A 23,765-nucleotide genomic window follows, 5' to 3' on the forward strand; every position below is an offset into this window, starting at 1 on the left:
TGGCCAAATCTATTATAAATACATTTAATAAGTAAAAATTATTGAGTCTATAGTGATAGAAGTTCGGGGTTGGGATGGGGAGAAAGAAAACTCCTTTTTACAAAATTCCAGTTATTAAATGTAGAAGAAATTGCAATTAGAAAACTCACCATTCTGTAACTGTCAGTGTAATAACTGATGCAGGCAAAGATCAACAATGGATGCTAAAATTATGAGGTAAAACAATAATGGGGAACAGAATATTCACGTGCTGCCAGAGTCACACCCAGAAGCTTACTAATTAAATTATAAAAGGAAAAACATACTTTTATTTTGGGGAGATCCAGTGGTCACAACCTTCAATAGGTGGTCAAACAATTTTGAGTGGAACAACCAGATATTACATACCTTCCGATGTGATGCAACATACACAATATGACTTTGAGGCATTCTTGCCAAAATATGTTTAAACCTCAGCCTAATCAAACGTAGAGACTTACTTCCAGTGTTCTATGACACCATACTACTTTAATATAGTGGAGTAACAACTTACATCATCAGGAAACAATCAGATAAATTCTGAATGTGAAACATTCTACAAGACAGATATCCTGGGCTCTTAAAAGCAAAAAAAAAACCCCAAAAAACTAGTGCCATGGGGAATTTTAAAAAGATGAGGGGACTGCTCAAGATTAAAGAGACATAACAAGTAAATGATTATAGTTTGGGGAGAAAAACAGCACTAAAAGACATTTTGGAGACAGCTGAGGAAAACTGAATATGGCCTGGACATAGGATTATATCAAAGAATTACTAATTTTCTTAAGTATTACAATCATATAACCACAGTTAGGTATGAGACTGTCTTTTTTCTTAAGAAATGCATGCTATCTCAACAACTTTCAAATACGACAGGAAAAATGTTATATAATACACACACACACACACACACACACACACACACATGAAGAGAAGAGAAAAAGGGGAAGAGGAAGGGGACTGTGTGTAATTATGACGATTTGGTGGGGGGGTGGGGATCAATCTAGATAGAGGAATATAGTTATTCATCACATTTTTTTACACTTTCTGTATATTTTAACTTTTTATAATAAAAAGTTGAGGTGGGAGAAATAAAGTAGAATGCTTTAAAGGACTCAGGAAACTCTTCCAGGGTGTCTACAAAGACAAAACCATTTTCACAATAATAATATGTTGTTTGCCTTTTTCACTTCGTTGATATTTGCAGGGATGGTGCAAAAGCAATGCTGGGTAAAGCTGTTGGTGTCTTAGCATGAATCAAGGCAGGGGCTCTGAACTGTATATAAGTAGTCATATTCTTCACTGCTACACACTTCATAGTTAAAAAATAAAATGCCAGTTTCACGTAAGAAAAAAGCCCTTGATAAAGGAGTGAAAATTAGTGATTAAATCGTAACCCTAAGTGCACTAATGGTCTATGTGACAAAACCAGTGTGCCTAAAACACTTCTGTTGCATATAAAGTGTGGTTGTATCAAAAAAAACCACTACTGGCTCAAGTTTCAAGCTGAACCAGCCACTTTTTTCCTGAACACCATTCTTTACTTAAAAAACTGACAAACTATGCTTATACAGACTTGGGTATTATGCAGACATTTTCTCAAAAATGAACAAAGTAGGCCTGTCATTGCCAGTCATTTTCCCTGAAGTATTTTCTGCCAATGAAAAAATTTCAACTTTTAAGCAAAAACTAAAATTCTGGAGAACTGTGAACTTGATAGCTTCCCAATACTTAAAAGACTTTTCTAATGAGTTTGACAGTGATATTAATGATATTTTTGATACTGTATAATGAAGTGTGTCACCACTGAAAGATTTAGATAAATCAGTCTAACCAGTATTTTCCAAATGACCAATGTATAATGTTACAAAGCATGCATGTGTAAAAGATCCATTCAAAGGCAAGACAGACCAACAGATTTTAATGCAACATTATGAAAGGTTCACTGGCACGGTTTTAGACTCCAAGTTACAACTAATCTTTAAGAAGCTCCTGGGGTAGGTACTTTCCTCGTGGTCCAGTGGGTGAGACTCTGCGCTCCCAATGCAGGGGGTGCCTGGGTTCGATCCCTGGTTGGGGAACTAAATCCCACATGCCAACAACTAAGACCCAGCACAGCCAAATAAATAAATAAATGGATGGATAGATGGATAGATAGATAGATAGATAGATAGATAGATAGATAAATAAATATTAGAAAAGAAAAGAAAAACTCCTGGGGCTTCCCTGGTGGTGCAGTGGTTAAGAATCCGCCTGCCAATGCAGGGGATATGGGTTCGAGCCCTGGTCCGGGAAGATGTGACATGCCGCGGAGCAACTAAGCCCATGCGTCACAACTACTGAGCCTGCACTCTAGAGCCCACAAGCCACAACTACTGAAGCATGCACGCCTAGAGACCATGCTCTGCAACAAGAGAAGCCATCGCAGTAAGGAGCCCACGCACCGCAAGGAAGAGTAGCCCCCACTCACCTCAACTAGAGAAAGCCTGTGCGCAGCAACGAAGACCCAACACAGGCATGCATAAATAAATAAATAAATAAAATTATTTATTTATTTATTTATAAAAGAAACTCCCATTTTTTTTCAATTTTGGTGTAATGTCAACGAAGAATGTCTATAATTATCTGAAAAAGCTACTTAAAATACAACTACTTATCTATGTGAGGCTGGATTTTCTTCATATTTTTCAACTAAAACAACAATGAAAAATACTGAATATAGAGGATATAAGAATCTAGCTCTTTTAAAAAAAATTTATTGAAATATAGTTGATTTACAATGTTAGGTTAATTTCTGCTGTACAGCAAAGTGACTGTTATATATATTCTTTGTCATATTCTTTTCCATTATGGTTTATCACAGGATACTGAATAGAGTTCCCTGTGCTATACGGTAGGATACTGTTGTTTATCCATCCTAAACATACTAGTTTGCATCTGCTAATCCCAAAGAATCTACCTGTCTTTTACTAAGCCAAACTTTATAAAGAGATTTGCAAAAAATGTACAATGCTACTCTTCTCACCACATTTTTAAGAAAATAATTCTCGCTAAAATGTTATATTAACATGTAATGGGTTACTGTTAAGTGAATTATTAATAAGTATCTTTGAAATATGTTTTCACTTCCAATTTGATAAATATAACATATATAATCAAAAGCTTTCTGGGATTCTTAATAAAATTTTAAGAATGTGAAGTAATCCTGAGACCAAAAAATGTATAACTTTTACACTAGAAATCAACACATGCCATACACAATTTTATAAACCAAAACCTCACCTAAGCATTAAGGGCTATAGCCATTATACCACACTACCCTGGCCCCTGGCTCCAGAGCAAGTTAGCTCTGTTGAAATGAGCATTAAGCATTTTTTTTTTCTGGTGGGGGGTGAGCACCTGGGACTGCAAAAGTATAACACAATCACTCTGAAAAGATTCCTAACTGGCTGTTTACAGAGGTAAAAGAATAAAAATAAAACGAGGCCAGATAATATGGACACACTCATTCTTTAGTTGCTTAAAAGTAGTTCAATCTACAAAAAATGTCAACAACTTCTAACTGCAATTTTCAATAATAAAACTGTTTAACACTATACAAGCTATTTAAGTAAAGGAATTTTTTTTTTAAGGAATTTTTTTTTAAAAAAGGTAAAGTCAAGCAAATTATTCTCAATACCTATGCTGGACCATATTAAAATGACTTATATAATGCATAAGAATGAAGTTGGACCCTTAACTTACACTATATACAGAAATTAACTCAAAATGGATCAATGACCTAAATGTAAAACCTAAAACTATAAAACCTAGAAGAAAACATAGGGAAAAGGTACATGACATCCAATTTGACAATGATTTCTTAGATATGACACCAAAAGCACAGGTAACAAAAGAAAAAAATAGATAAACTGGACTTCACTGATATTAAAGCACACTACCAAGAAAGTAAAGAGACAATTCACAGTATAGGAACATCTATGTGCAAATTATGTATCTAATAAGACATTCATATATAAAGAACTCCTATAACTCAACAATAAAAAACCAAACAACTTGATTCAAAAATGGGCACTGGCGATGAAGAGTGGCCCCCGCTTGCCGCAACTAGAGAAAGCCCTCGCATAGAAACAAACACCCAACACAGCCAAAAATAAATAAAATGTAAAAAAAAAAAAAAAAAAAAAAAAGGGCACTGAATAGACATTTCTCCAAAAAAGATATACAAATGTCCAGCAAGTACATGAAAAGATGCTCAACATCAATAATTAGGAAAATGTAAATCAAACCACAATGAGATACCATTTCCCACACATTAGGATAGCTATTATCAAAAAAAAAAACTCAGAAAATAAATGTTGGTGAGGATGTGGAAACATTGGAAACCTTGTGCATTGCTAATATGAATATAAAAATGGTGCAGTCAAGGTGGAAAACACTTTGGCAGTTAAACGAAGACCTACCATATGTCCCCAAAATTCCACTCTTAAGTATCCAAATCAATTGAAAGCAGGGACTCAAATAGCCAAAAAGTGAGAACCACCCAACTGTCCATCTACAGATGAATGGATAAACAAAATTTGGTATTCAGCCATAAAAAAGAAACATTCTCATATATGTTACAACAGGGATGGACCCTGACAACATAATGCTTAGTGAAATAAGCCAAGTACAGATAGACAAACATTGCGTGACTCCACTTATATTAGGCACCTAGAATAGGCAAATTTATAGAGACAGAAAGTAAAACTGTGTTTACCAGAGGCTGGGAAGGTCAAGGTGGAGTTATTATTTAATGTGTACAGTGTTTTTGTTAGAGACGATGAAAAAGTTTTGGTTATAGGTAACAGTGACGGTTATACAACACTATGAATGTATTTAATGTCACTGAATTGTACACTTGCATATAATAAAGACTATGTTATATATGTTTTACCACACTTCAAAAAATGGTTACAATGCTTTGAAAAAATAATTTACATATATCCTCTGAAAGACAAAATTTAATTGCCATGATGTTTGTTAGTAATTTTTAAATAAAAAAAGAGCTGAGCCCTCCAACAATAATACAAATCACCGATAGTGCTTTACTTACCCGTTTGGGGCCACTAAAAATCTTTCTGGTATTTTCCTTTGATTTATCTCCTTGTTTATTTGGGGGCTTCTTCACATTTTCAGGCACACCAGGCAAATCCTCTGTAAAATCCAAGTTTTCTGAAATGGTAATCAAAACTAGCTAGCTTTCTATTATTTCAAATTATCTACCAGACAACCTATGAACATTTTGAGGAGAAAGAAGCATATTGTGGGGAGAAAAAAAAAGGAATAAAAGCACCACAGAGTTGACAAAATACTCCAATGATATTAAGTCTCATTCTCCCGTGCTCACTCCCTGCTTGTCCCCTACTCTAAAAGAAAATCAGAAACCTAGTTGCTGTGTATGTGCTCCAGTTTCACTGGCAAAATCAATTCTTTTCCAGAATAATTTGTTCTTCGAAGTTCATATAACTGCTAGTTATCTATCAACATTAACACTGGCATGGTCTAGTTTAAACACACACACACACACACACACACACACACACAAACACACACACACATCATCAGGTGATATGCACCTGTAACATTTTTCTAGAATTTAAGTACACTTAATCATGTTGGCCTTCAAAGAATGCCTGCTTACATCTGAAGAGGCCACATTTTTAAAAAACCCCAAAAAAGGATATAGCTATCCTTGGCAAGATACAGAATGACCTAGTACAATGTAGTTCAGTGGTCTGTGGTACTCCCACAAAACTAACCAAAGGATTACACTAATTTCCAAATGGCTATATTTTTTTCTAGCCTAAACAAAAACAAAAAAGAAAAAAATAGGAAGGGGACTTCCCTGGTGGTCCAGTGGCTAAGACTCCACGCTCCCAGTGCAAGGGGCCCAAGTTCGATCCCTGGTCAGGGAACTAGTTCCCATGTGCATGCCACAACTAAGAGTTCGCATGCCACAGCTAAAGATTCTGCACGCCGCAGCTAAAGATCCCGCATGCCGCAACTAAAGAGCCTGCACGCGGCAACGAGGATCCTGTGTACGGCAACTAAGACCCGGCACAACCTAAATAAATAAGTATTTTTTTAAAAATAGGAAGACTTGGGCTTCCCTGGTGGCGCAGTGGTTGAGAATCTGCCTGCCAATGCAGAGGACCTGGGTTCGAGCCCTGTTCTGGGAAGATCCCACATGCCACAGAGCAACTGGGCCCGTGAGCCACAACTACTGAGCCTGCGTGTCTGGAGCCTGTGCTCCGCAACAAGAGAGGCCACGACAGTGAGTGGCCCGCGCACCGCAATGAAGAGTAGCCCCCGCTCGCCGCAACTAGAGAAAGCCCTCGCACAGAAATGAAGACCCAACACAGCCAAAAATGTAAATAAATAAATAAAAATGAACTATCAATTCCCCCCTCAAAAAAAAAATAGGAAGACTTTTCTCTGTGCCAACCCTTAAAAATGTTTGCTGTTTCATACAGTGTATGAAGACTCAGATTCCAACTTTGGATATATCAATCAAACAGTCTCTCATTTTTAAACATTATTTGTTATCAACATGATGCTTTTCAAAGGGAGCCTAATGATTTACGATAACTTGCTATCAAGGTTAGGATAAGAGCTAAGAAGGCTGTAGCAGAACTGGAGCTCAGGTTTCAGTACATAATTACTAACCATCTTCCTGAGAAAGCAAATGTAAAGCTGTCTACCCAGTCATATCTCAAGTGACTAGCAAGGCTGCAGCAAACTTCAGTTCTTCAGAAGCAATTCAACACAACGTTGAATTCTGAAAATACTCTTATTTTTCTGCAGTGGGGAGTAAGGCGGGCTCCTAGGGGCTACTCCTGTGTAATTCTAGCTTTAGCGATTCTAATCTAGCAAACCTATTTTTAGGCCAAATGAAGCAAAATGGTAGGTAGCCTCAAGTATGATACACTCTATAAGAAAATCTGTATGTAAGAATACTATGGGATCTTTAGTTGCAGCCTGTGGGCTCTTAGTTGTGGCATGAGGGATCTAGTTCCCTGACCAGGGATCAGAAGCCAGGTCCCCTGCATTGGGAGCATGGAGTCTTTTTTTTTTTAATTTATTTATTTATTTATTTATTTTTGGCTGCACTGGGTCTTTGTTGCTGTGCACGGGCTTTCTCTAGTTGCAGCGAGCAGGGGCTACTCTTAACTGCTGTGCGTGAGCTTCTCATTGCGGTAGTTTCTATTCTTGCGGAGCATAGGCTCTACGTGTGCGGGCTTCAGTGGTTATGGCTCACAGGCTCTAGAGCACAGGCTCAGTAGTTGTGGCGCACAGGCTTAGTTGCTCCGCAGCATGTGGGATCTTCCTGGACCAGGGCTCGAACCCGTGTCCCCTGCATCAGCAGGTGGATTTAACCAACTGCGCCACCAGGAAAGTCCTAGGAGCGTGGTGTCTTAAACACTGGACCACCAGGGCAAGTCCCTACTATGATAGTTCTAATTCACCATAATGACTCTTGTTCTATGACCCTAAAAGGACAAAAGCTCTATTTAACAAGTAAACTGATGTAGGAAAACTGTATTTGGTTAAATACAAATAAATATAACCCCTGTATCCCAGAGGCTTTCACATACTCTTCGTCGCTCAACAGTCAATCCACTTCACAAAGCCCTTGTCAAGTAGTGACTTACTCATAGCAAAGCTAACCTACTTCTTTTGTTTGTCTCTCAGTGGAGACTATCAACTCCTCAAGGACTTCAAGTCATTACTGGTCCTACTATCTTAAGGGACAAATTAATTTTTCACTGGTAAGAGTGTATAAATACTTAACTAGCACTTTTTAATTTTATTAAGTCAACTTACGAGGATGATTCTTAAGATTTAATCTTAACTTCATAAATTTAAGATTTCTTTAGAATGTTTTTTAACATTTATTGATTAGGCTTTTTTATTTTAATTTTCTAATACTTCCCTCATTACAACCACCTAGTATCAATATAGTTCTAAATGACCAAAATCTATCCTTATGTTTCCATTGCATTTAGTTTTTCAAAACTGAAATATCAAGATGTTCATTATCCCTACACACACACACACACACACACACACACACACACACACACACACACACACTAAAATTCTCAAGTGCTAATGGTAGAATTAAAATACAAATATGAAAAGACTCCCCAATTTACAAACTGGTTCCTTACAAGGTGGGACTTTATTAACATTTAAATGCTGTTATCTTTGGATAAGGTAATCTTTGGCACTAAATAGGTACTCCTATTAAAATTAAATGTAGTAACAAGCTAAAACTAAGTATCCAGGAGGAAACTAAGTAGCTGTTACTTAAGCCTGAAAAACACGTTTACTTGTAGTTTTTTTTTTAAGTCTTACCTGCATTATTAGTACTAGACTGACTGTCCTGGGAATTATCACTGCTTTCTGGAGGAGGCTGCAAGGAGGGTGATGGAGCCGTTTTAGATCTTTTTTTGTTTGTCTTTCTTTCCACTTGACAGTCATCATCTTCATCATCTTCACTTTCACTGAGATCATCAAAGCCAAAATACTTAATTTTGTAATTAGAACTCCCAGAACCTCCTTCATCACCTCCTGTCTCATCATGATCTTCAAAACCAAAAAATTCAAGTTTAACATCTTTTTTAGACTTAGTATTACTAGGTCGAAATCTAGTAGTGGTCTTAGACGTTGCAATATCTGCTTTTTTTCTTAGCCGGCCAGCTTCTCCCAAATCTGCAGGAGTTGATGCAGTGAACTCATCCATGCTGCGTTCCATAGTATCCTGTATGGTAACATTACAAACTGACAAGCAAGATGGATGTAAAACAGTATAATCTCTAGTCCGTCCAACCGTCCCTCTAAAACTGGTCCCACAACTTACACTGCCTTTTTTTGCCTGATTCAGGCCATCTTTACTTGATTCACTGTTTGCTTTGGCTAAGCCCTGACTGGTGCCGTCCATTAGCTTATCAAAATTTGATGCTCCTTGTGAGGATTTTGCTTTATTGGCCCTACAATACGTCCTACAGTTGCTTGGCCTAAGAACCCTTTGCATGATGTCTTCCTCAATGGCTTCATTTAGATTTTCCAACCGATTTTTAAAATCCTCATCCTTCATCTCCAAAAGAGGATCACTATCCAAACTTAAAATACAATCTTCTGATCTGCTATCTTCAAAGTCATTATCCCATTCATACAAACCAGTTCTTACAGATCCCTTGATTGAAGATGTTTCTGATGGAGATTCTGACCTTCTTCCAAGCTGGGAGTTCCAAGTATCATTTGTTTCTTTGATTTCATCAGCTTTGTATCCAGAAGCCACTGTTGTTTCTGCATTGGGTTTCTTAGTACTGTCTTCAGCATTTTTGTAAATATGGTGACTATTTTTTTCATGTTCTTCACTAAAGTTCTCCACTTTATCTATAAAAATGAAAAATAAGTCAAAGGATAAAAATATGAGTGACAGCAATATAAAAGTTAACAAATAAAAGGGACATTTGGTTAATTAATAGTACAATTAATTATGAAAAAATTGCAAAAATTTTAAATTGTGAAAAAAATAAATGTTTATATATCTGATAATTCCCCTTCCAGTATACAGCTCTCATGTCTTCCAGCGACCTCTCCCTAGGCATCCAAGTCCCTTAAAATTGTTACCCTAAACTCAAGAGATTTCAGCAGTGTTAAAAAACAGGATCAATTCAGAATGACATATAAATAACTCAGCCAAACCTTCTAAGACATACTATGGATTTTTCAAATAAAAATGTTTAATCACTGTAAAGCAATTATACTCCAATAAAGATGTTTAAAAATTATTTAATAGAACCTTAACAATGTAACACAATTAATGAAAACATTCTGGCAGTGTCTATTCCTCTGGGGTAGGGTTGCCCATATGGCATGCCAGCTCTGTCTAGATACCTGTTCCAGGGTCAGGTTTCTTTATTTCTGCTTTCCATTCTTTTTTCTAATGCTAAAAGCCATACAACTTCAAGGCTCTTTTTTTTTTTTTTTTTTTAAACAGTGGCTCTGATGCCTAAGTTACATGGCTACAGTGGTTATTTATCCATATCAGCCAGTGGTAAATCTTAAACTGCCTACTCATTTTGTACTTGGGAAATTCATTTCTGTTGTCTTTAATTTTATCATCAGAAATATTTTTTAAATTTTTCTAAATGAGATGGAAATGTGATTCAAACTGGTACTACAATTAATTCTCCAAGCACTTGTTAGTAGGAAAAGTCGGGTTAAATGTTTATGCCAGGGGCTTCCCTGGTGGCGCAGTGGTTGAGAGTCCGCCTGCCGATGCAGGGGACACGGGTTAGTGCCCCGGTCTGGGAGGATCCCACATGCCGCGGAATGGCTGGGCCCGTGAGCCATGGCCGCTGGGCCTGCGTGTCCGGAGCCTGTGCTCCGCAACGGGAGAGGCCAGAACAGTGAGAGGCCCGCGTACCGCAAAAAAAAAAAAAATGTTTATGCCAAATAATAAAATTACCAAAAAACAAAACAAAACCAAAAAAACCTACATTTAAGAAAAGTCATTTACAAATCTCAATTAACAAACCATCAAATAAAAGCAAAGGGATGCTTTACATGAATTCACTGTACAATTTTTAATGCTACCCAATGGGTGTAAATGTAATTTATATTTACCTACCTCTACAAGGCAACTAATTTATAGGTATACCTGTTTTATTCTTGGATATTTTCCAACCAAAGGCAAGGAACTATAGTTTTCATAATCTCAGAAGTACCAAATCAGTAAGTATACAATACTGAAAAGCGAAGAATTAAAAGCTGAATCTGGCATCTGATACTTTCTTAAAAGGGCAGAAGCAAAGCCAAGTTTAAAACCAAACCTGAAGAAATGATACCACTGCTCTTATAACAAGTGGAAAGAGCACTAGTAGTTGAATTTGGAGACTTGTGTTGCCCTAACCAACTAGCCCTACAGAGCTCAGGCAAGACCCTTAACTTTGGGCGTTTTCCTGAGGGCTTCAATTTCCTCCTGTGCTCAAAAGGGAATCCACTGACCCATACTACTTTACAGCATTATTAAAGGAATTATTTGCTAAAAAATGACTATGGGAATGCTTTGCATGCCTAGCTATACAGACGTCTATGAGATGTCACTAAATGTTATACCACACCACTTTTATAGTTACATAGCATTCTACTGTCTTAATGTCACAAAATTTATTTAAGCTGTTTCTAATTGTTTTATGTAATAAACATCCTTCTGACTTAAAAAAAAGGTTATGTTACAGTAAACTTTATTATCCATGTTTTTAAAAATTACTACTTCAAGTTTTACTTACCACTCCCATTTCCCCTAAAGTCAGAGAATATGTGTTGTGTTTTAACAGTTACTATTCTCATGATCTGCCTTTCATATGTAAATCTAACTGTTGTGAGTATACCTTATAAATTTAAGTGCAAAGAATAATAAAGAGCCTTAGAGAAAGAAGTATTATCACTAAAAGTTATGTCACTAGTAAATACAATTTATTCATGTATTCAATTATATAGCATAAACAATCCTACAGATTAATTATTAAAGTATATTATATAATTTTTAAACTTCAGAAATACACTGCACAGATAAAAACTAATTTAATCAACAAAGAGTTCTGCACAAGAAAAGCTATCTAAGTTTTCCACAACAGTATTCTGATATGTAAAATAAATACTTTCTACAGTCCTTCATCATTTAGGTCTTCAAGAAATATTCTTAACTATACCTTCAGAAGAGAAAGCAAGGTTATCTTGTCCTAAAATGCAAAATAGCAATTACTTTCAACTGCCCTCCTTCCTCAAACATCCCAGCTTCCTTGTCAGATAAACTCACTTTATATCTCAAAACATCAAGGGTGGGGAGGGGAAATAAAAATGAGTTGGTTTTTTTTTCTTTTAAAATGGCTTTTATTGAGACACTTTTAGGGCTTCTGCAACATTTCTACTCGGAAATCTTCTTTATTTCCAGTTCTTAGGTGGCTAAACTCTTTTCTGTATGCCAACAAGGCTCACTCACACCACCTTAGCAAGGAAGCATACTCATCTATCTTTGCTCAAATGTCCAACCTGGTATGCCCCCACACCTCTTTTTTTTGGTAAACAGAGAAGATAAATATCAGTGTTTACTCTGTTTTAATCTAAACCAGCTATATAAACAGTAATGTATTTCTAGCAAAGGTAACAGTTTAGGAGTTAAATGGATGAGTGTCAGCTCTGCCACTTAGTGGCTAAAATGACCTTAGGCAAGTCACCTTAACTTGGGACAGGGACTTCCCTGGTGGTCCAGTGGTTAAGAATCCACCTTCCAATGCAGGGGACTCGGGTTCAATCCCTGGTCAGGGAACTAAGATCCCACATGCTGTTGGGCAACTAAGCCTGCACACCACAACTACTGAGCACGCAGGCCAAAACTAGAGAGCCCACGCACCACAACTACAGAGCCCATGCACTCTGGAGCCCACACACCACAACAAGGAGCCCACAGGCCAGAACGGAGGATCCCACGAGCCGCAACTAAGACCTGACGCAGCCAAAAATAAAATAAAATAAACATTAAAAAAAAAAAAAGAAGTTGGGACAATTTCTTCATCTGAAAAAACAAGCTAATAAAATCTGTCTCAAGGACAAGTTGAACAGATAAAAGAAGATAATGTATCTAAGGATATATGCAGGTTACAGAACGTCACACAAATGCAAATTATCATAGCTGTTACAACTCTGCCACATATAAAATATATTTTTAATAATCTTTTAGTGAGACATTTCTTAGTGGAATTTAACCTATATGTTCATCAATATTCCCTTAGGTCCTGTGTCTATCAGCTTCAAGCAAGGAATCCAAAACTACACTCTAACGCCTACTGTTCTTCCTCAGCCTAAAGGGTGAAGATTGGATAAGTAGAAAGTTTTTAGCAGAAGACTTAGCCTAATCACTGGATAGGTACTCAATCTTTTGCATATTCGGTATTACACAAGGGAGGGAATTTAGCATAATAAAGGCTATGTGGAATTTGAGAAACATGGTATTGAACCACACAGCTAAAACTATAACTAGATGTGTAAAAATTTGGCAAGTCGAATTTCCTCTCTGAGCCTCATTCTGCTTATCTAAAAAACAGTAAGCAACCTCACATTAAAGATTAATTAAATGCCTATTATTCCCTCTAGATTCTTAATTTTGAAAGGAAATAGATGATTCCCTTAAAAATAAAAACACATCAGTACTTGCAATAATATGAGTATATATGGGTTTATGCAGGATAATAATCAGGTGGGATAATTTAAGGCTTCCATGCGTAAAGTGAACTCTGAAGTATTTAAAAAGTGGGAAGGGAGGTTTGATCAGAGATTTATGAAATGATTTCATGGGTTCTGCAAACCTTGTGACACTGTGTGAAAAAAATGCCTGTGCACACATTTTTCAGGGAGAGTATCTATAATTTTAGCCGGTTTTCAAACATTCCAAAATACATTTTTTAATTGGTAAATGACAAGAGAAGGAGCAAAATATCTGTGGGAAATCAGTATATGTTAATTGCAGAATTTCAAATCTCTATAGGAAGGATTATTCAATAATGTATACTGGAACATCTTGTATCTTTAACCATAAAGCAAAAGAAATTCCATCAAAATTAAATGTCCATATATACACTACCAAACATTAAGGTAGATAGCTAGTGGGAAGCAGCTGTATAGCACAGGGAGATCAGCTCGGTGCTTTGTGACCACCTAGAGGGGTGGGATAGGGAGGGTGGGAGGGAGGGAGACACAAGAGGGAAGAGATATGGGAACATATGTATATGTATAACTGATTCACTTTGTTACAAAGCAGAAACTAACACACCATTGTAAAGCAATTATACTCAAATAAAGATGTTAAAAAGAAAATTAAATGTCCATTAGAAAACCACTATTTAGGGAATTCCCTGGCAGTCCAGTGGTTAAGACTCCACACTTCCACTGCAGGGGACACAGGTTCGATCCCTGGTCAGGGAACTAAGATCTCACATGCTTCAGCGCAGCCAAGAAAAGATTAAAACACACACACACACACACACACACACCAAAAAACACTATTTAAGAGAACTACCATACCAGAGAGAGAGGGAAAGAGAGTGAGAGAGAGTGTGTGTGTGTGTGTGTTTGTGGGTGTGTGTGTCTGTGTGTGGGTGTGGGTGGGTAGGTGTGGGTGGGGGTGGCCGGGGCAGGGTGGGGGGTTGATTACAACTATGTAAAGAATGCCCCAACTCAATAAGATACCCAATAAAAAGTTAAAATAGAAAAATGATCAAGAGACTTGGACTTGACCAGTCACTTGATAAAAAAGGATATTCAATAAACATATAAAATATAAATATATTAAAAGGCACTGACATTCATTGGTTATTAGAAAGATGCCACTGAAACCATAATGAGATGCTACTAAACAACCAACGAAAGAGTTAAAATTCACAGTGCCAAGTATTGCGGAGGAGGTAAAGCAACTTCAACTGCTCAGAATGGAAATGGGAACAACCACTCTCGAATTATCTACAAAAGCTAAACATAACAGTTATCCTATGACCCAGAAATTCCACTTCAAAGTACTTACCTAAAAGAAATGTATGCATATGTGCACTAAACGACTTATTAAACTTAACCATATGAAACTTCCACTTTTAAAATAATTAAGTATTCGCCATTCCACATGGTTCAACATAAGGGAAGTACACTTATGACGTCATTCCAAAACAAAGAAATATAAATATCCATTAACAGTACAATCAATAGTGGTCTATTAATACAAAGAAATACTGCAGAGCAATAAAAATAAATAAAACTACATTTCTGTAGGAGTATATCTTAGTACAATCACTACAGAGAGCAATTTGGTAATACTTTTTAAAATTAAAAATGTACATATGAAAGAAATAGACTGACCCTGAAGCAAGCTGTTTTATTTACTCTACAAATAACTCTCCATGAGTATGAATAACATAAGCAACAAGGAACACTGTTTCCTGATTTCTGCTTTCATAAACAATACAAATACCTATCAATAAAGAACTAACTAAATTATCATACAACCACATGTCTGAATACTATATAGCTGTTAAAAAGAATGAGGCAGGTCTACAGATATGGTTGCCCTTAGGGAAAGGGATGACAGAAGGATAAAGGGAAAGTCTTCCATACCTCTTGAATTTTATATTGTCTATAGTCTATTCAAAAGTCTTAAAAGTAAAAATTAACCAAAAAAACAAAAAAAAAGTAAAAATTAACAAAGGTACATATTAAGTACCTTAAACTGTAACAGTGATCCTACAGTTATCTTTTTTTTGGAGTGCTGAGCTGTTAAAGAATTATATTTATGGGCTTCCCTGGTGGTGCAGTGGTTGAGAGTCCGCCTGCGGATGCAGGGGACACGGGTTCGTGCCCCGGTCTGCGAAGATCCCACATGCCGCGGAGCGGCTGGGCCGGTGAGCCATGGCCGCTGAGCCTGCGCGTCCAGAGCCTGTGCTCCGCAACGAGAGAGGCCACAACAGTGAGAGGCCCACGTACCGCAAAAAAAAAAAAAAAAAAAGAATTATATTTATGTATGAAATACAGTGTCTGGAATTTGCTTCAAAATAATCCACTGTTGAAAGGGAGTAGGTGGTAATAAAAATAAGACTGACTATGAATTGATGTTTATTGAAGATGGATATACACACACACCTGTGTAACTGTATGCTAGTCTGTATATACAAACAGCATATATACTACCTTCACCCTTCTTAGAAGAAAGTGAAGATATTTCCTTTCACTTTTCACCAAACCCATCATTATATAGATAAAGAAAAGGCAGCCCAGAGAGGCCAATGACGACAAAGGCTGCCGATTAAACCAATGACCAAGAGATCTCATAAAAAGAACCATACCAAATTCTAATACACATTACACTACCTCTAGTGGTGGCTGCTGAAAATTGAAATACTAAAGCAGATAAACCATCTTAACCCACATTAATATAAGAGGTCTAGATGAGATGAAGAGGTTAAAATCTAATGTGTTGGGCAAATTGCAGTGCGTATCACCTGATGTGCTAAATACTAAATTTAAACAAAAACCTCTGATTTCTAAGGCGACTGTACAGATGATAGAGAAGTGGCTTTGGAGACCATGACCCATGAAATACAGTTGAGGTACCGAGAAAAGTTTAATTTGTGTGTGTGGGGGGGTGTGTGCCACCATTACATGGCAAGCTGCCTCTAATTTGAGTGGCTGTCATGCAAAGAGAGAACAAACTTATTCAATGTGTAGAAATCATTCAAATTCATAGAAACTAAAAGGACTGATGAGCATTAAAGGTCAATTAGAGGGACTTCCCTGGTGGTCCAGTGGTTAAGACTCTGCGCTTCCAACGCAGGAGGACCGGGTTCAATCCTTAGTCAGGGAACTAGATCCCGCATGCCTCAACTAAGAGCCCACAGGCTGCAACTAAAAGATCCTGCATGCCGCAACTAAAAGATTCTGCATGCCGCAACTAAAGATCCCACACGATGTAATGTAGATCTTGTGTGCCACAACTAAGACCCAGCACAGCTAAATAAATAAATATGTAAATATAAATAAATAAATATTTTCTTTAACAAATCAATTAGCGCTGTCCAATGAAGGGGATGCCTAGGGAGGAGAGTGTACTCCCTTGTCATAAAAGAAGTATTTGATAAAATGGGACTACATCAAAACCAGTAACTTCTGCTCTACAAAAAACACTGTTAAGAGAATGCAAAGACAAGCCACAGAGTCGGAGAAAATGTCTGCAATAAATATGTCTGATATAATACTTGTACCCAGAATAAAGAACTCTCAAAATTCAGTGAGAAAATAAACAACCCGATTAAAACTGAGCAAAAAAATGTGAGCGGATGTCACCAAAGAAACTATACTGTTACCAAATAAGTACATGAAAAATGATCATTAGTCATGAAGGAAACGCAGAAGGCTGATTTCCTTAATATACTAAGAATTCAGGGCTTCCCTGGTGGCGCAGTGATTAAGACTCTGCCTGCCAGTGCAGGGGACAAGGGTTCGAGCCCTGGTCTGGGAAGATCCCACATGCCGCAGGGCAGCTAATCCCGTGCACCACAACTACTGAGCCTGCACTCTAGAGCCTGCGAGCCACACTACTGAGCCTGCATGCCACAACTACTGAAGCCCGTGTGCCTAGAGCCTGTGCTCCGCAACGAGAAGTCACCGCAATGAGAAGCCCACGCACCGCAATGAAGAGTAGCCCCCTCTCGCCGCAACTAGAGAAAGCCCAGGCGCAGCAATGATGACCCAGCGCAGACAGAAATAAACTAATTAATTTAAAAGATTTCTATGAAAAATATATATATATACTAAGAATTCTTACACATCGATAAGTCCAATGAATGTCCCAGCAGAAAAAGCAGGTAGAGACACATAAAAGCAATCAATAGAAAAAGAAATAGAATGAATTAATAACTTATGAAAAGGCACTCAATTTCATTCACAATTAAAAATCAGAGTACACAATGTTATATAATAATTATACTTCAATAAAGCTGGAAAAAGTAAAACAATTGAACTATATACTTACTAAGGCCTCAGTATGTGCCCAGTACTGTCCTAAATACTTTCCATCTATTAATTCATTTGATCTCTTAGCAACCATCTGATGTAGGTACTATTACAAGTTCACAAGCCTTTATCCACAATTCTAACATCTAAAAAGCTCTGAAAACAAAGTTTTCTCATAATGCATTTTGAAGCAAAACCTGACCTCACCTAAGTGAGGCTACTGATAGTATTTTTTCCTGAAGAAACAGCTGTCTTGATTAGACTGCTGCCTAGCCCCTGATGGGTGTTAATGTAAAATACATACACTTTCTAAATTCCAAAATAATCCTAATTTCAAGACAAATCTGGCCCCAAAGGTTTCAGATAAGGAAATGTGAAGCTGTATCCCATTCTGCAGATGAGGGACGGTAGATTTCAGTTAGTAGACAGCTGACAGCCACATAGTTAAGTGGTGTTTACTGTCTGAAAAATAAAAGCAACTTTTTAAAGAAAACAAAAACACTGGAAGCAACCCAAAGGTCTGACAACTACAAGGAACTGGTTAAGAAATTACAAAACATAGGGAAATTGACACACCATGCAGCAGTATTTTTAAATAAAAAAGGGAGGGAGGCCAGAAAGAAAACTTTCATATACTGACATAGACTTATTCCCAAGATATATTAAGTGAAAAAGCAAGGTACAAAACAGCACGTTATCATTTTGTAGATCTAAATACACACACATATATGCAACTGTTTGTATTGCTTGTAGGTGCACAGCATATGTCAGAAAGGGTAACTAAATTATGAATGGTCGATCACTCCAAGAAGAGCTGGGACAACCGGAGAAAGGGGCTGGGAAGCTTTTAACCACTATCATTTTGTACCATGTGCAGATAGATTTTTAAAATTTTTAAAACATAAAGATGTATATATTCTAAAGCAGAAAAAATTAAACCCCCAAAATAAACATTTTTTTTCTACTTTCAGCTAGACAAAGTCCGAAGTTAGACAGAATGATATGCTAGGGAAAAAAAAGCCACACTGTTAAGTGGGAAATTTGGCAATATCAATTGAATATTTAAATGTATATGCTCTTTCAATTCTAGATGTTTCAACTTCTAGAAACATCTTCTGCCACTAAACTGACAACATGACTCTCAAAAACATAAGTAGAATGATTTTCCAAGTAGCATTTATTTGTAATAGCAAATGACTATAAACAGCCAAACTACCCCTAAGAGACTAAAGTATGGTACATCCATATAATGGAAAACCATAAAGCTGCTAAAAAAGAACAAGATAGATTTATAAATACTGATGTGTACATCTTAAAGATTTTTCTGTGTTTTTTTGTGTGTGGTTTTTTTTTTTTTGCTTTACGCGGGCCTCTCCCGTTGCAGAGCACAGGCTCCGGATGCACAGGCTCAGCGGCCATGGCTCACGGGCCCAGCCGCTCTGCGGCATGTGGGATCTTCCCGGACCGGGGCATGAACCCGTGTCCCCTGCATCGGCAGGCGGACTCTCAACCACTGCGCCACCAGGGAAGCCCTTTCCGTGTTTTTTAAGGCACAATACACTATACACACACAGTATACACAGATATACATCATGCTCCCATTTATGTGTTTGTTTTTAAGGATACACAGATTTATATGCTGTGCATATTAAAGATTATGAAAGTCTATGTAAGAAATTGTTAACAGCACTTGCTTCTGTGAAAGGGAACTGATTTTTCACTGTCAATGAAGGTATGTGGCTATCTATCAAGGGCACTTAAAAAACTCACAGGAAAAACATGGCACATCATCCTCAGTGTATCAGTTTTACTCAAAGATGTGGAAGGTAAAAAGTACTTAAAAAGTTAAGCATTTCAAGTGGTAATTTAAAATGTTTTTACATTTTATAAATCATACCTATCAAACACACAGCCCACATGTAATTTTAAAGATAAAACAGTAAATATAAAACAACTTCAGGGACTTCCCTGGTGGTCCAGTGGTTAAGAATCTGCACTTCCACTACAGGAGGCACGGGTTCGATCCCTAGTCGGGGAACTTAACATCCTGCATGATGCACAGCATGGCCAAAAAAACTTCAAAAGCAGCATTCAGCTGGGTCCACTACACAGAGCAGTCCAAGTCAACTCAACTTCCCCTCAGTTCCCATCAACAACAGCCCATGGAGAGCCTTACTGCCCACTGCCATTGCCCACCCACACACCAAGAAGCTTGTCTGCTCCTGTGGCCTCCTGCTCAAGCTGCCTAACTCTGCCCACCCTTGCAGAAGAACAGGGAACCACACCCACATACCCAAGCCAATCCTCAAACTGTAGGCCACCCTGACAATTAACTCTTCAAACTAGATACACAGACCCCTGGAGTTACACAAAGACCTTCCAAAACATATACAGGCACAATTAAGTTTTAGGGACGTTGGTTTCTAAATCCCCATCTTCCTCATGTACTCTGGTCCAAAAACTGATCTACCAACCCACCTGGGATTAATCATTCTTCTCCCACGTTACAAATAATGGCATATCCCTCACCTACCCGTAATCTATGATACACTGCTCCTACTCTGGCATGACCTATAAAGAAATAATGTGATACATTATTAGCTTCTGTGCTTAATAACTGAGTAACTCTAATGTCTTGGTAACAAATCCTTTGCATGTCAGGTGGTTCCAATTATTGCTTTCCAAATAGAAACTACCATAGCAAAACTCTCTCCATTCTTATTTTTGTCAATATGGTATCTCAACATTTACATGTATTAAAAAATAGGAATAGATTGATGCCAAAGACTTCGTAATTCTAGCAATAATATTCATCCACATATACATGAGCTAATTGAAAAAAGGTGCCACGCATATCATTAAGAGGTGTATTTCCAATAAACTTTGCCTTTAAGACTCACAGCAATCACATTTGATCAATTATACACTAATAATTGTGGTCATAACTTAATCTAGAAGAATTTTTAAATACTTAAAGCATCAGAATCACAGAAAATTCTTAGAAGTTTACATTTAAATTTATAAACATATTTTTGTACAAAGAATTATGAAAAGATGACCGTTAAAAGACATATTCAGGGGCTTCCCTGGTGGCGCAGTGGTTGAGAGTCCGCATGCCGATGCAGGGGACATGGGTTCGTGCCCCGCTCCAGGAAGATCCCCACATGCCGCGTAGCGGCTGGGCCCATGAGCCATGACCGCTGAGCCTGCGCGTCCGGAGCCTGTGCTCCGCAACGGGAGAGGCCACAACAGTGAGAGGCCCGCGTAGCAGGGGAAGAAAAAAAAGACATATTCAGGGGGCTTCCCTGGTGGCGCAGTGGTTGAGAGTCCGCCTGCCCATGCAGGGGACACGGGTTCGAGCCCTGGTCCGGGAAGATCCCACATGCCACAGAGCAACTAAGCCCGTGCGCCACAACTACTGAGCCTGCACTCTAGAGCCCACAAGCCACAACTACTGAGCCCACATGCCACAACTACTGAAGTCTGTGCACCCTAGGGCCCGCGAGCCACAACAAGAGAAGCCACCGCAATGAGAAGCCTGTGCACCGCAACGAAGAGTAGCCCCCGCTCGCCGCAACTAGAGAAAGCCCACGTGCAGCAACAAAGACCCAAAGCAGCCAAAAAAAAAAAGACATATTCATTAGGATCAAATTCTAAAGGGCAAGTGGGATAGAAATACAATTTCAAAAAGGATAAAGGGTGCTGTAAATCTTCTGGCTGTTAAAGAAAAACTTGTTTTTTTTTTAATGTATGAAAGTGAACAGCAAATACTTATGTATTTGTAAGCAAGAGGTGATTACAATAAAAAACAGGATAGCAATTACTTTGAGGTGAAGGAGGGGACACAAGGAAGAGCTTCTGGAGTGGCTGGCACTCTTCTGTTCCTTGATGTGGGTGGTGGTTACAACAGTGTTGCTCTTATAATAATTCACTAAGCAAAACATGTATTTCTAGATATTTTATTATATTGTGTGATTTTCTGTATCTGTGTTTTATTTTACAATAAAAAAGTTAAAGAAATCACTATGATACCTATTGCATGTCAGTTTTATTTTAAAATGCCAATATTTACAGGAAATTATATTATTATTTTACAGAAAATGTATATCCTTTGCAAGCATTTCAGTATTTTCGTGACCAGCAATCCACACCTAGGCTAGGTACTTGCCCCAAGAGGAATATGGACATATCTCTACACAAAAACCTAAATGGAATTGTAAGCAACTTCATTCATAATCGCCAAAAACTGAAAACCCAAATGTCCTTCAACTAGTGAATGGATTGTGGTACGTACAATGGAATACTAGTCAACAATAAAAATACTGATACAGTGCTCGCTTCGGCAGCACATATACTAAAATTGGAACGATACACAGAAGATTAGCATGGCCCCTGCGCAAGGATGACACGCAAATTCGTGAAGCGTTCCATATTTTTGGCATGGACATATATACACTACCAAACGCAAAACAGATAGCTAGTGGGAAGCAGCCGCATAGCACAGGGAGATCAGCTCGGTGCTTTGTGACCACCTAGAGGGGTGGGATAGGGAGGGTGGGAGGGAGGAAGATGCAACAGGGAAGAGATCTGGGGACATAGGTATATGTATAACTGATTCACTTTGTTATAAAGCAGAAACTAACACACCATTGTAAAGCAATTATACTCCAATAAAGATGTTAAAAAAAACCCTGAAACATGCAACAACGTGGAATACTCTTAAAAGCATTATGCTAAATGAAAAAAGCCAGACTGAAACTGCTACATACTCTATGACCTCAGGTATATGAAATTTTGGAAAAAACAAGGCTGCAGGAACAGAAAACAGATCAGTAGATGCCAGGGTTGGTGGTGGGAGAAGGGACCCACCACAAAGGAGCATGAAAGAGCTTTTGACAAGAGGGAAGTAGTCTCTATCTTGATAATGATTACCTAATTGTGTACATTTCCACTTTTTTTTTTTTTTTTTTAGATATTGCACCAGTTATCTTCTACTTGCCCTTCCAGATGTACTCTCCACCCTGATCTCAGCCCCGGGAGGCTGACCTGTAACAAAGTTTCCTTACCCTCAGGCTTCCCTCGGGTTCCATCTATGAGGAGCCTCAGGACAGAGGAGGGAAGGAGCAGAGTTAGGTTCAAATACTTTATCCTCAAGCACCCTCCTTATGAGGCCCCTTCAAAAGAAGGATACTGCTCTTCTTAAGGTGGCCTCTAAATGGCCCAATTAATCCCTTGCCCCTGTGAAACTGGGTGATAATAGCTTCACTGCAGCTAACCCAGGCTAGGCTTTCCCTAACATTCCTCCCACACCTTTGTGAATAGCCTAAAACCCTCCCGGTTTGAGCCTAACTGGGGCATGCCATGTTTCCAAGTGCGACCTTGACTGATAAATCAAGATGAAAACTTTAAAAATATATGAGAAGGCAAATACATCTTGTCATCTACCTCCTCCTGTACTCTAACACTCAAAATGTACCTGCACTTCTTTCCCATCTCCTAATCCAACAACCCACTACCCCCACCCCCCGTACCTTTTAAGTCCAGAGTATTCAGGCCTCAGTGAAGAGCAAACTCACACACACCTGGGGGTCATGCCCTCTATCACCTCCTTGTCCTAACTGAAATCTAAGGATGCTACTTCTCCTGCAGTGCCCTCTAGTATCTCAGAGAAGGATGGCTTGCCCTTTATAAAACTATTACTACTCCCCACTCTTATAAAAGCCCATTCCTTTGAGGCTTGTGCCACCTAGTTACCCTCTAATATTCCTCATATCTGTCATCTAACAACCTTATTCTTCATTAAAGGATTTTACACAAAGATTTATAATCTACCCCTGCATGCCACTTTCGCTATCATCCTGAATTCCACCAAATTCCAAACCCCTAACCTCCCAGTTTCTTAATCTTCTCCCATCAACAGTCTTCTACATTCCATCTGTGCCACCAGTTCACAGTTTCATCCAGGAACTTGTCATGTCCTAAAATGCTTCAACTTTCAAATATTAAAAAATCAGATAACCCATATTTTAATCACTACCAACTATCCAACTTGCTTGTTCCAGTAATCCTATTCTTGGCTTTTATTTAATAAGACTCTCAGTATACTGACCTCTCTTCTCTCCTTTCTCCTACCCACCCAC

The 23,765-nt window shown here is 38.1% G+C and overlaps 1 protein-coding gene and 1 non-coding gene across 3 annotated transcripts in view; one reads left to right on the forward strand and one right to left on the reverse strand.

The window, feature by feature from the left end:
- Positions 1 to 23,765, reverse strand: part of WAPL (WAPL cohesin release factor) — a 77,602-nt gene that overhangs the window by 43,268 nt on the left and 10,569 nt on the right. For both annotated transcript variants that reach the window (XM_060125666.1, XM_060125665.1), the window contains exons 3-4: positions 8,419 to 9,462; positions 5,114 to 5,232 (exon numbers count right to left, since the gene is read on the reverse strand). In XM_060125666.1, coding sequence (XP_059981649.1) covers positions 5,114 to 5,232; positions 8,419 to 9,462 — 1,163 coding nt within the window. The remainder of the gene's footprint in view (positions 1 to 5,113; positions 5,233 to 8,418; positions 9,463 to 23,765) is intronic.
- Positions 21,956 to 22,062, forward strand: LOC132507660 (U6 spliceosomal RNA). The gene has a single exon (XR_009536239.1). It is a non-coding gene; the product is annotated as a U6 spliceosomal RNA (small nuclear RNA).

Source organism: Lagenorhynchus albirostris, chromosome 16 (genome assembly GCF_949774975.1).
Source record: "Lagenorhynchus albirostris chromosome 16, mLagAlb1.1, whole genome shotgun sequence".
Lineage (NCBI taxonomy): Eukaryota > Metazoa > Chordata > Mammalia > Artiodactyla > Delphinidae > Lagenorhynchus > Lagenorhynchus albirostris.